A 12,925-nucleotide genomic window follows, 5' to 3' on the forward strand; every position below is an offset into this window, starting at 1 on the left:
CCTTGTCCCCAGTCCCTCTCCAGCTTTCTTGGAGCCCCTTTAGGCCCTGGGATGTGCTCCAAGGTGTCCCCATGAAAGCAGGGATCAGGCAAAACCCTTCCTACCCCACTGGATGAGCCAGGACACCAGATCCCCTCTGCCTGGAGGGGGATAACCCCCTGCCCTTCTCCATTTCTGCTCCTAAAACCTTGAACCTGGGCTGTCCCCTGCCCCTCACTGCCCTCAGCACCTGGGGACAGAAGGGATCCTCCCTGTCCCCAGCCTCACCCTTCCTGCTCCAAGGCTTTTTTTTCCCTCAAGCTGTTGCTGCAGAGGGAATTTGGGGATGCCTTGCACCGGTCAGGTGCGGATTAGGAGCTGGGATCTGACCTTCTCCTTGATCCTGGTGCGTTTTTCCCTAAATCAGGCTCAGCAAGTAGCAACAACACAGCACCTGCTAAAGAGCACGGAGCTGGATTTCCCCACTCTGGCCATGGAGTAGCTCCTTTAAGGCAGAAAAAAAATCCCAGCCCAGCAGCCAAGAAATAAAAAATAAAAAATAAAAAAAAAAATAAAAAAAAAAAAAAAAAAAAAAAAAAGAGGACAGGCAGCAAATAAAGTGCTCTGACATTCTGGGGGGCTAAGCAGAAATTTGTGGTGCAAATCACCCGAGGAGGCAATTTGAGATGCTGCTGCTGAGCCCTGGGTGATTCATGAGCCCTAAATCTCCACCAGCCCTGTGCTTTCCCTCTCTCCACAGCTCCAAGATTTACTGCCCCGGGAATGGGTGCTGGGAAATTGAGGGTTTTTCTAAGTCTCCTCTGCTTATCACTGGCAGCAGGGCTAATCCACTTTCCTTTTTTTTTTTGGCTTGGGACAGAGAGTCACAGAAAAATTACAGGGTGAAATCTGCATGGCCAGCTCCTTCCCCAGGCAAAACTGCTTTGCTCAGGAATTTTGCCACGGAAGGAGGGGGCAATTATTGCCCAGAATTATTCAGGCCAGGAATGAGGGAGGCCAGGTTGGACAGGACTTGGAGCAGCCTGGGACAGCGGAAGGTGTCCCTGCCTGTGGCAGGGGGTGGAACAAGGTGATTTTAAGAAGGGTTTGTGTTGGAAGGGACCTGAAAAAAAGCATTTTGTTCCACTATCCACACCTTCCACTATCCCAAGCCCCATCCAACCTGGTTTGGGAACACTTCCAGGGATCCAGGGACAGCCACAGCTTCCCTGGGTACCCTGTGAATTGTTCCTCCTCACAGGGAACAATTTCAACCTGTCATGGTTGAACTCAGTGATCTCACAAATATTCCCCAGCCTAAATGACTCTTTGGCTCCTTGGCACCCTTCTGAGTGCAGCAGGGATTTTGGGAGTCCCAAAATCAACCCTAAAAGCACCAACACCTCAACCCCTAAAACGATCACAAGGAGGAAATCCTCCTTTCCTCACTCCCCACACTCCAGGATTTTATTCCAAACATCTGGGTAGGACATCCAAACATGAGCACAGATGTTTAGGGAAGAAATAGAAAACCAAAAATGTCATGGTTTGATGTTGGTGTAATGTTAGTGTTTTTATTAAAATGTATTTTTTGTAATGTTTGTTGTGAGGTGTGATTAGAAATAAAGTAAGTTTTAGTTTAGGAATAAAGAAAAAAACCTAATTAACTTACAAAATTAAAAAAGGAATATACAGAACTTAGAATGAAAATTTTTAAAAAACTTTTTTTAAAATTTGTAATTTTTACTATTACACGAAATAGAATTTTAGATTTTTAATTTAGTTATTATTTTTAGATAATTGTTTTTTAGTTTATTATTACTTTTTAGATAAATAATTTTTAGTTTATTAAGAAGAGAGAAGGTTTTTTGTATTGTAGGCTTTTTTAGGAAACAGTTGAAACTTTTTGTGTTTTTATGTTATATGTGGTATTGTTTGGAGAACATTTGTTATTGTGACTTTTTTAATGTATAGTGTTTTTGGTTTTGTGCATGAATTAGAGTTGTTTCTAGGGTTTTTTTAAGGATGTTTTGTTTAGCTTTAAAAAATAAATCGTTTTTTATTTTGGAGATATTAGTTTTTTAAATGTACTTTTTGGGGTTGAGGTGTTTTGAGAACAGGGATTTTTTTATAGAAGATTGAGGGCATTATTATTTTTTTATTTGTTGTTATTGTTTACGTTACTTTTTATATAATATTATTGCACTTTTTTGTTTCTAAGTTATGTTGGTTTTTTTAATGTAGTTTTTGTGTTACGGGGGTGGGGGGGAAGGTTTTGTTTATAAGAAAAGTTTAGTTAAATGTTTTGGTTTTTTTTTTTTTTTTAGGAATTTTTTTAAACTTTTTTTTTTTAACTGCTCAGCTGGACCCAGAAAGGGGTGAGCAGAGTTGGGGCTGCAGTGAAGGGAAAGCACAAGGAGAGGGATTTTTTGGTATCACAGCCACGGGTTAACAGGGCTGTGAGAGTTTGCAGAGGACATTTCCGGGCAGTTTTCACACCTCTCTTTATCCTGCAAAAATCAGTGAGCCGAGGCATTCTGCCCCAGGATGCCGAGAAGGGCAAAAACGTGGGTGTGAATTCATTAAGTTAAAAAATAAAAAAAAATATAAAATAAAATATTTCTAATACATGCCTGTCCTGGTCCTGCACTCCTCCAGCTGCCTCCACTCCTGGCTGCTGGACTCCATGGATTTTGGGCTGCCTTGGGAAGTTTTGGACACCAATTCTCTTGGAGGAAGAGTTCGTTCTTCTTTGGTGTGTGAATATTTCGGTGTTTCCTGGGGCTGAAGCTGTAGAAGAGCCTCAGGCTGGTCCTTGGAGGACCTTGCTCGGCCTGAGGAGGCATCTGAGGTCACGAGAAGGAGCTGAGCTGCTGCTGTGCTGCAGATGAAGGGATTATTTCCCACTCCTGCATTAGGAGCTCGGTGGATTTAGTAATTTCTCCGCTGTGACGCTGCTCTTATCGCCCCTCCAGCCCTTCATCCGCACATCCTTCCATCCTCCATCCACCTGGAGACACCTCTGGGCCACCAGACCGTGGTGTTCACCCCGGGAGCTCTGGGAAGGAGCGGGTGGGGATGGGAGGGACAATCCCAGAGAGGGTTTGAGGGCTGGAGGGTGACACAAAGCACAGAAAACACCCAGGGGAGGCTGTGCCCAGAAACCACTGGAGAAATTCATGTGAACAGAGCGCTCAGAGGGATCACCTCTGTTAAAACTGTAGCGTCTGTCTGTCTGTCTGTCTCTCCTCATTGCCCTGAGTTGCTCTGCTCTCCCCCATTAACCCTTTCCGGGGGGAGCCCGGTTAAACAAACCCAGCGAGTGGGAAATCCTTGGAAAGGCAAAGAGTGACCACGACAAAAGTCTCCTCCAGGTCTTTCCCCCTCCATCAGGGCTCAAAAAGTGGGATTGAAATCAACAGGGCAGGAGATTTTTTTCTCCTTTTTAATGCCTTTATTAAAAGTGATCAGCTCAAGGTTGGGAGGCTTAACAGATCCATGGCCACTCCATCATCGCTCCCAGGGTGACTCGGAGGAGGAGGAATGTGCAGCTTAGTCCACTAAAGGGCAGAACTGGAGGGTCCCATCCTCATGAAAGCAGTGGGCATAGCCCCATGTTTTTATCAACTTTTGGCTTTTGCAGTCTCAGGGTCTTGGTTCCAGCTGAGGTCTTTGCTCAGGGCGAGGGGCAAATGCAGGTTCTCAGCATCTCTGCAGGCTGGGTATTTTGTTCTTCATGTCCAGACATCACTCTGATCTCTTAATTCTGTGTTGGCTCGTTGTTTTTGGGGTCTTTTCGGTAAGTTTGGTGGAGTTGCCTCCCATGGCATGCTGGTCTCGAGGTTATTTTGCATTTTCTGATGTCCCCCTCCTCTCACCGTCCCAGGAGAAGGACAACTTAGCCTCAGGCAGGCCTTTACCGATACAATTAACAAAATCGACCGGTGATTACAATAACAAACAGGTAGAACTTCACCTTGGCAGCGACTGGTTCAACTGGTTTCACTCTGCAACCCCTTATTTCACCCCCCCAAAAAAAAAATTAGCAGATTTTTTACTTGGAACAGGATGAGCGTTCAATGCAGGGGAATACCCATTGCTGCCCCTTGGGAAAGCGGCTCCTTGGGCAGAGCTCATCCCTGAAACGGGGGGAGAAGAAGGGAGGAACCCCCCCAGCATCTGGAGACCTCAATAGCTGCTCCCGCATCCCAGGCATTAGTCACGGCATGCCATTAATTAATTAATTAATTAATTTTCCCCAGAAGCGGGGGCAGCCCTAATTGCAGCCCCGCTTTGTTTGGGCTGGTGTCTCTGCCCCGATCGCCGGAACAAAAGGCGGCAGCAGATCGGGACAAGCGATGCCACAAAGGAAGGAGCAGCGGATGCAGAGAGGATCCTGCGTGCTCCGAGAGTTGGGATTCTCCCTGCAAATCCATCTTCCCCCTCTCTCCAGCTCACGAGATTTGGCAGAAAGCTCCGGGGTTTCGCTCTGCCCGGGTGATGGAGGGCTAATTGGATGCAGATTAAAAATCACTATTAGGGATAATCCCTGTGCGGGGAGCATCCCTCCCTCAACTCCGGGACTCTTTGTATTCCCCCCCCCGAAAAAAAAAAAAAAAAAAAAAAAAAAAGAAGAAAAAAAAATAGAGAATGAAAAAAAGACAGTTGGAAGCGCAGGATGAGCTGGGGGGAGGGAGATGGGATGGGGGAAAGCTGGGAAGAAATAATTGCCATGTCTGAAAACAGTTACTATGGCAGCGACAGTCTTCGCGCCGCCTGAGCGAGATGTTGGGGACCGGCAGCGGTGCCTTTGTCACATCCTCAGACACACATTTAGATGCTAATGCTGCCTTTAACCTTGGCTGCTTAACCTTGATAGGAGGGGAAGGGCGGCCACGGGGGGGAGAAAAAGCAGCGAGAGGCGGGAAAAGATGGGTTTCCTCTGCCTAAATTTGCCACCGAATGCACTTGGCAGGCTCCTCTGAGCTGCGATTAACGCTGTTATTTCTGCGCTTAATATTCCGCGGAGGTTTTACCAGCTTATTTATGGATAGCTGGCATTAGCAGCAGCATAATTCACCGCTCCCGTTTATCTCCGTCCCCTCGGGATTGTCTCATCTGGGGCCGCTTTGGAGAACACCCCCAGGTCTGATCGGCCTGGCTGGCAAATCTCGCCTTTATTTAGAACCGCCCTGAAAAAAAAAAAAAAAAAAAAAAAAAAAAAAAAAAAAAAAAAAAAAAGAGGGGTGGGCAGGAGGGAAGAGTCCTCTTTAGACTTTGGATGGCGGGGAAAGGAATAAAGGAATTTTGGGCTTTTCTTGAGGCTCCAAGCTGTGTCCAGCAGCGGGATGGAGAGGGGGGATTCTCTGGCTGGAACAGCATCTCCGGCACTCCCGGCCCGAAGGTGAATCCCTAAATCCCAGCCCTACTGCACACAGATGAGCCACTGATTCCGGGAGCGGCCCGGGATGCCCTCGCTCCGGGATTATCCTGAACTGCAGCCTTTAAGGAAGCTTTGGCTGGAGCTATTCGGGCGGAGGAGATGAGAGCGGAGCCAGTGCCGGATCTGCTGCTCACAGATATGACCCTATTCTTCTATTTCTGGCAATTTTTTATTATTATTCCTTAAAGCTCCGGCTCCTGGAGTCAGGTGATCGCTTACAGCTTTCTCCACGTGCTTTGGGATCCTCATTTCTTTGGCGTGGTGGTGGCAGACTAAAGCCTGAGCTCACTCCAGCTCAGAGATCAGTCCAGGGCGGCCCTGCTGCACAAAATATTTCCATTTTCCAGCCCATCCAGTGGCTGTGCCTTGGCTTTGGATGGGCAATGGTGCTTCACTCATGGCATGGAGTGTTTCTCACACCTGTATTGAGTTCCCTGCTCTTTTCCCGCTGTCACCACTCGATGATTCCCACAAAACCGTGCCCAGTGTCACCTCTGAGGGCTGCAGGAGCATGCTGCCTGTATGTTTAATGATGTCATGTGTTAACAGGGAACCTTATCTCCTCACAAAGCCTCCACACGCATCCTCGGGATGAAATATGAGTGTGAGGAACGATCCCACTCCAGCCCGACAAATCCTCACAACACGCTGAGGGGTGAAAGCATCCTAAATTAAAAGCAATATCTGTCTTGTGCAGTGCTCTTCTTTCTCTGGGGCTTTTTGGCTGAGCTGTCACATAGAGTCGATATTTATTTTACAGAGGCTGTAAAAGAGGCAATGGGTAATATTGTAGCACCCAGAGCAGAAATAAAGACAAAAGCTCTGGCTCAGGTGCTGGCAAAAAAGCTGGGATTGCTGGGAACTGTTCAAGGTCAGGCTGGTTGGGGCTTGGAGCAACCTGGGGTAGTGCAATGTCGGATCTCAGGATCTCAAACCTGAGGTGCCGGGCCACCGAGACCACCCTTGGGGGGCTCGGGAGTCCTGGAATGTTGCCAGAAGTGTCTGGTGGCTGGACTTTGATCCTACACAGGAGACGACACCTGTGTGAGGATAGGAGGGTTTCACCGGGGTGAATGGTGAAGGGATTAGTTAATTAGAGGGTGAGACACAGGGTTTAGGATTTCTGTACAGGGGGTTTAGAGAAGTAAGATGGAGGAATTGGGGCGTGTCCTGTCCTTCTTCTTCTTCTTCTTCTCCTCCATCTTCTGTGGTGATGGTGGCACTTTTGGATTGGTTATTACTGAAAGTGCACCGGGCAATAAGAATAAATGGTATTGGGGAAAAATGATAAATATTGTACACGTAACAATGGGTATAAAGATAGGTGGCTGCCCCGGAGGGCAGACAGTGTGCCCATGGCTGGCTGCTGAGCAGAGCTCTGTCGGGCTGAAAGAAAATCTTTTAGATAAACAATTAATAAACATAAAAACTGAAAGAAGAACTGAAGCCTCTTCTCATCCTTCGATACGCGGGCTGCCCAAGGCCACTCCGGGCCTTTCCAGGCCCTTCAAACAGCCGAAAAACTGACAGTGCAAGGTGTCCCTGCCCATGGCAGGAGCATGGAACTGGGTATTTAGTTGGAAGTAGATCTTTGAGGTCCCTTCTGTGAGTAACTGGGACAGAAGTTCCATGGCTCGGCTATCCTGAGACCTCAGGACCTTTATCAGGGCTTGAGGTGTGGGAACTCAGCACATCCCTTCGGATGTCCAGAGTTGCCAAGGACCCCCTCAGGGGGCTCAGAGACCCTGGCATGCTGCCCAGAACACCTGGGGATTTGATTTTGACCCTTCCAATGAGTTGCCAGTTTTGTATGAGGAGGTGAAAGTCACACAGGTTTGAATAGTGTAACAATAAAACATCCACAGGGTGAAAATGTAGATTTTAGGATTTTTGGTATAGGGGATATAGGGACAAGATGGAGGAATCAGGGCGTGTCTAGTCCTTCTTTCTTCTTCTTGTTCTCCATTTTCTGCAGTGATGTTGGCACTTGGGGATTGGTTTAGAGTAGAAGTGCACTGTCTAACATAGGTGATAGGTATTGGGAATTAAGGGTTATATGTTTTTTGTAGTATAAAAGGACAACATCGCCCCAAAGGTGGTCAGAGTGCTTGTGGCTGCCTTGCTGAGCAGATCTTGGCTGGGCAGAAAGAAAATTTTATGGATAAGAATTAATAAACAACTTCAAGACCGAAAAGTGAAGAGTCCAGACCCGTTCTTCAGCCACGAGGGCTGAAGCAGAGACATCCTGCACATCTCGGGGCAGAGAATAGAACAGCCAACCCGAGATTGAGGCACTCACAACCTTTGCAGAATACGAGACCCAAAAGGCATTAACAGTGGAGATCAACATTAGTGCCAGCCCTGCCCTGGATCCAGCACAGGTGAGATTTTTTTCCCCTGCAGCACCTCTCTGTGACAGCTGCAGGGGACATGGATGCTCCACATTGCTCTGCTGCTTTCCAGCTTGAATCATCACTGGTGTCCCTGAAAAAAGCTGTAGTTTTTGTGTTACAAAAACTGGTGCCAGCCCCTGGTGTCTCACGTGCAAGGAACAATCCCAGAATCCCAGAATGGTTTGGGGTGGAAAGGACCTGAAAAAAACATCTCATCCCACAAGCAGGGACACTTTCCACTCTCCCAGGTTGCTCCAAGCCCTGTCCAACCTGGCCTTAGGCACTTCCAGGGGTGGAGCAGCCCCACCTTGGCTTGGTTACTCTTTTTAAGGGAGTTTTTTCTACTGGTTGCTGCCGTCGCTCACAACGACAAATATAAGGATAACCAAGCCTCCAGCACGGGGGGATGGCTGTCCCCGAGGAGCAGGAGCTCGGGCAGGGCCAGGAGAGCTCGGGCACTCTCAGGTGAGCTCGGGCAGGGCCAGCAGAGCTCGGGCACTCCCAGGTGAGCTCGGGCAGGGTGAGGTGAAGCTCGGGCAGGGGCGGTGCAGGCAGGGGCGGTGCGGGCAGGGCGCGGGGCGGAGCGGGAGGAAGGCGGCGGCGCAGCCCCTCCTCCTCCTCCTCCTCCTCCTGCTGCTCTCCTCCTCTTTCTCTTCCTCCTCCTCCTCCTCCTCCTGCCGGGCGGGGCGAGGCTCGGCAGTCCCGGCGCGCTGCCGCCGCGTGGAGCCGCGCTGCGTGTTCCCGATCCCATATCCCCGATCCCACATCCCCGATCGCACACCCCACATCCCCGGTCCCGGCTGGCTCCGAGCCGCCCCGAGCCGTGCCCCCGCTGCGGGCGCGGCGATGGGCGCGGGGCTGTGAGCGCGGCCGGGAGCCGTGGCCATGGGGAACATCTCGTCCAACATCTCCGCCTTCCAGTCCCTGCACATCGTCATGCTGGGCCTGGACTCGGCGGGCAAGACTACGGTGCTCTACCGCCTCAAGTTCAACGAGTTCGTCAACACCGTGCCCACCATCGGCTTCAACACGGAGAAGATCCGGCTCAGCAACGGGACGGCCAAGGGCATCAGCTGCCACTTCTGGGACGTGGGCGGCCAGGAGAAGCTGCGCCCGCTCTGGAAGTCCTACAGCCGCTGCACCGATGGCATCATCTACGTGGTGGACTCAGTGGACGTGGACCGGCTGGAGGAGGCCAAGACGGAGCTGCACAAGGTGACCAAGTTCGCGGAGAACCAGGGCACGCCGCTGCTGGTCATCGCCAACAAGCAGGACCTGCCCAAGTCGCTGCCCGTGGCCGAGATCGAGAAGCAGCTGGCCCTCCACGAGCTGACCCCTTCCACCACCTACCACATCCAGCCCGCCTGTGCCATCATCGGCGAGGGGCTCACGGAGGGCATGGACAAGCTCTACGAGATGATCCTCAAGCGCAGGAAGTCCCTCAAGCAGAAGAAGAAGCGGTAGAAGCCCCAGCCGAGGCGGGGAGGGATGGGGGAGCAGACAAAGGAACCGAGGGGGAGACAGAACCAAAGCGATTCTTTTGGGTTTAATAGTTCTCTTTTTTTTTTTAAATTTTTTTTTTCTTCTCCTCCCCTTCTTCATTTTTTTCCCCCCTTCCTTCCCCAAAAGACAGACAATAGTGGTGATAACAAAGCGGCTCCCGCCAGCCGAGCCCAGATCCCGGAGCTCCCCTCTCCCGTGCTCCTGAGGCTCTGATCCGGACTCCCTTGGGCTGGAAACATGGAAAACCGGGATGGATCCCCCCGGGATGAATGAATCCCCCCACTCTCTGCATCTCCGGGACCGCCACCGAGCCTTTGTGTGCCGGGGAACCAGCAGGGCAGGACCCTGCTCGAGCGCGTTCGAGCGGAGCCCAGCGTGCTTCTGGATCTCTAAGGGGGGATTTGGGGGTGTCGGTGCCAGCCCCCCCTCCCCCACACGCATTTTGGGGCGGGGGGTGAGGATGAACTCGGCAAGGTCAGCGGGGAGGGGGCGTGCAGCCCTCATCCCTGCATCCCCGCATCCATCCCTGGGAAGGGGTGTTGAAAGCTTGGATGGGGGGTGTTTGGACCAGCAGAAAATGTCTTGGAGAGGGTGGGTGTGATGGGTAAGGGGACACGCACCCACCCTGGTTGGTGTTTTAGGGTGCAGAGCAAGGACGGGCAGCCTTTGGCTTGGCGGGGAGGATGCGACACTGGGGTGCCGAGCGGCTGCTGAATGGTGCAGAGCGCTGTTGGCTCAAAAAAAGAGGATGGAAAAAGGACCCGAGGGTTCGGGGTGAGCGCTGCTGGGAGCCTTGGGGGGGCCGTGCAGGACCCCCGTTTCTCAGAGGCTCGGCGCTGTCGCCTTCTGCAGCAGAGCCCCCGCAGGTGGGCATTGTCCAAGTGCTCAGGTGCGGCTTTGGAGGGGATCCAAACCAAGGGTTACTTAGCAAAACCCCCCAAAAAAGGCAAAATTCGGGGTTCTGCCCGCTGTGCTGCTCTGCAGTGGGGCGGGAGGCCAAGTCAGGGAGGGTCATGGCAGGGCAGGATGGATGGATGGACGGACAGACAGACAGAGCCTGCAAAAAATCTCTCTCTGCTGGAAAGGGAAGATGGCAGGGGGGTGTAGAGGCATGGGTGGGGGGGGGTTGTGGTAGGTTTCTAATAAAGATTCAAACCCGATTTAAAGCCCCCAGTAGCCACAGGAGCAAGCTGTGCCTGCTGTGCAAGCTGTGCCTTGGCCCCTCCTGCAGGTGAACATTTCATACCTGCACGGGGCTGGGCACCAAAATCCACTCAAAATCCTGTGGATCCACAAAATCCTGTGGATTTCAGGGTCCTGGCTTCCCACAGAGCTGGAGCAGGCAGCCCTTGGGGGCCAAATGTGCTGGATTTGGAGGCAGGCAGCATTTTCTGGTGATTTTACACCAGAGCAGCCAAGGGGAAAGCGCCAGGCAGACAAAAGCCCTTCGGGTTCAGGGGTGTTGATCCTCCCCAAACAGCATTTTTGGGGGGTGGGAAGGGGGTTTGTTAGGGAAGAAATGTTGCAGCAGGAGTTTTTTCTTCTCCTCTTGTGGGGTTTGAGTCGCCGATGTGTGTGGGCTGGTCCCATCCCTTCAGGTGGCTCTCTTCCCGCTCCCTCGGCTTTCCCTGCTTTGTCCTCACCTCCAACACTTTGGTACTTGCTGTCGAGAGAGAGAGAGAGAGAGAGAGAGAAAAAGGAAAAAAAAAAAAAGAAAAAATAATTATTTATTTTTGATGCCACAGAAGCCACGTGTGTGAACCCGTTTTTGGCAGAAACGTAGAAGCTGTGTTGACCCCAGCAGCTCCAGGGCCAGCAGGTTGTAGGAATGACACGGTGGTGGTGGGCTTTTTTTTTACCTCCTGGTTTAGCAGATGGAAAACGGCTGTTTTTTTATGGAGCTGGCTCCTTCCTGGGAGCCTGTGTTCCACCCAGGAACAGCTGAGCATCCCCTTGGAGAGATGGCAGAGGGCTGGGAGGCACGGGTGGGACGCCGTGCCCGCGCCCTTGCCGGCCGCTCCGCTTCCTGCAATAATTAAAAAGACCTTTCCAACGAGCAGCTCCTGGCTTCCGTGGTGTTTCCATCATGTTCCCCCCTGTGTGAAGGTGAGCATCACCCTCGGTGGGCTGCAGGAATTGGGGCCCCAGCAGGGCAGCCCCCAAGGGGAACTGTCTGGGCTCTGTGCATCCTCTCAGATTCTGGATGACCTGGGTTTTTTGGCAGGTCTCACTCCCCCAGGTCCATCATTCCCTGTGTGTTCCCATCCATGATATCCCATGTCCTGCCCTTGCCATTGTCCATCAGTCTCTTGTCTTCCTTTTTTTTTCTTTCTTTTTTTTTTTTTTTTTTTGTTTTTTTAAAGATGCAGACATAACGCTGTGAACTGAAATAAATTATTTATACAATGAAAGGGCCTGATAAAAAAAAAAAAAACCACAACAAAAAAAACCAACCAAAACCCAGTGTTCTGCTCATTTCTCAGTATCAGTGCTGCGTTTGGTGTGTGGTTTGAAGGAGAGGAGACAAGGGGACAGAGGAGTGACCTGCTGAGGATCCAGTGTCACATGGCAGCCTGCTAGGACATGGGGGACTTCCGTAATTTGCTGGTTAATGAAATCTGAGCTCTTTGGCAGGTCACTTAATGTCTCTGCATCTCTGCTGCTGCCTGTGAGAGAGGAGGAGGAGGAGGATACTTTTTGGTGAAGGGAGGGGGGGGGATTTTGTTCCACCACCTCCTCTGATGTGAAATCCGTGTCAGAGAAACGTGGATTTTCACTCCACGCAGAGAGAAAGTTCCCGGTTTTGCTCATTGTGGCTTTTTTTTTGTACGGGTGGTGGCCTCGGTGGCAGAGAGCCAGGTCTGCAGGGGTTAAAGCAGCACTTGGGAACAGGATGCTGCAGACAGAGCTCCAGGCTGCCTCTGCTCCTGGGTGGCTGCTGACACAGGAAACCCAGCGTGACATTTCGAGGGGGGGAGCGGTGGAGCTGGGTGGCAAACGACTTTCTTTTTTTTTTTATTTTTTAATTTTTTTTTAATTTTTTTAAAATGATGACGAGGCAGCCAGAGGGGAAACGATGAGCCTGACTTGTGAAAGTGAGATTGGGAAGGGCTTGGGGTGTTCTCACCCTGCCTGAGGTTTGTGGGGTGAGGAGAATGTGGTGTCTGCTCTGCAGGATCAGCACTGGGGGCTCTGAGGGGTGACAGGAGCCCAGGGCATGGCTGGAGCTGTGCCAGGGCATATTTAGGTTGGATTTTAGGAAAAGGTTCTTCCCCCAGAGGGTGCTGGGCAGTGCCCAGGCTCCTCAGGGAATGGGGAGGCCGCCAGAGCCCAAGGAACATTTGGATAGTCCTCCCAGGGATGCCCAGGGTGGGATTGTTGGGGTGTCTGTGCAGGGCCAGGGGTTGGACCCCATGATCCTTGTGGGTCCCTTCCAGCTCAGGAGATTCCATGGCTTTCTGAGCCCAAAGGCTCATCCAGAGCTGCTGAGCTGCTGTCCAGGCTCAGAAATCCCTCGGAGCTGAGCTGGACCGCGGCATTCCAGGATTTTTGAGTTGTGCATTGCTCAGCTGCCCCCCGACCCTGCAGAGAGCCTCTGGAAGGTGCC

General features: G+C 51.3%; 1 protein-coding gene across 1 annotated transcript; it reads left to right on the plus strand.

Moving 5' to 3' along the window:
- The first annotated feature begins 8,458 nt into the window (after positions 1-8,458).
- ARL4C (ADP ribosylation factor like GTPase 4C) lies at positions 8,459-11,777 on the plus strand. The gene has a single exon (XM_064718636.1). The coding sequence runs from the start codon at positions 8,701-8,703 to the stop codon at positions 9,277-9,279; it is 579 nt and encodes a 192-aa protein (XP_064574706.1). The 5' UTR covers positions 8,459-8,700; the 3' UTR covers positions 9,280-11,777.
- Positions 11,778-12,925: the final 1,148 nt, after the last annotated feature.

Source organism: Zonotrichia leucophrys, chromosome 7, assembly GCF_028769735.1.
Source record: "Zonotrichia leucophrys gambelii isolate GWCS_2022_RI chromosome 7, RI_Zleu_2.0, whole genome shotgun sequence".
In the NCBI taxonomy this organism is placed as follows: domain Eukaryota; kingdom Metazoa; phylum Chordata; class Aves; order Passeriformes; family Passerellidae; genus Zonotrichia; species Zonotrichia leucophrys.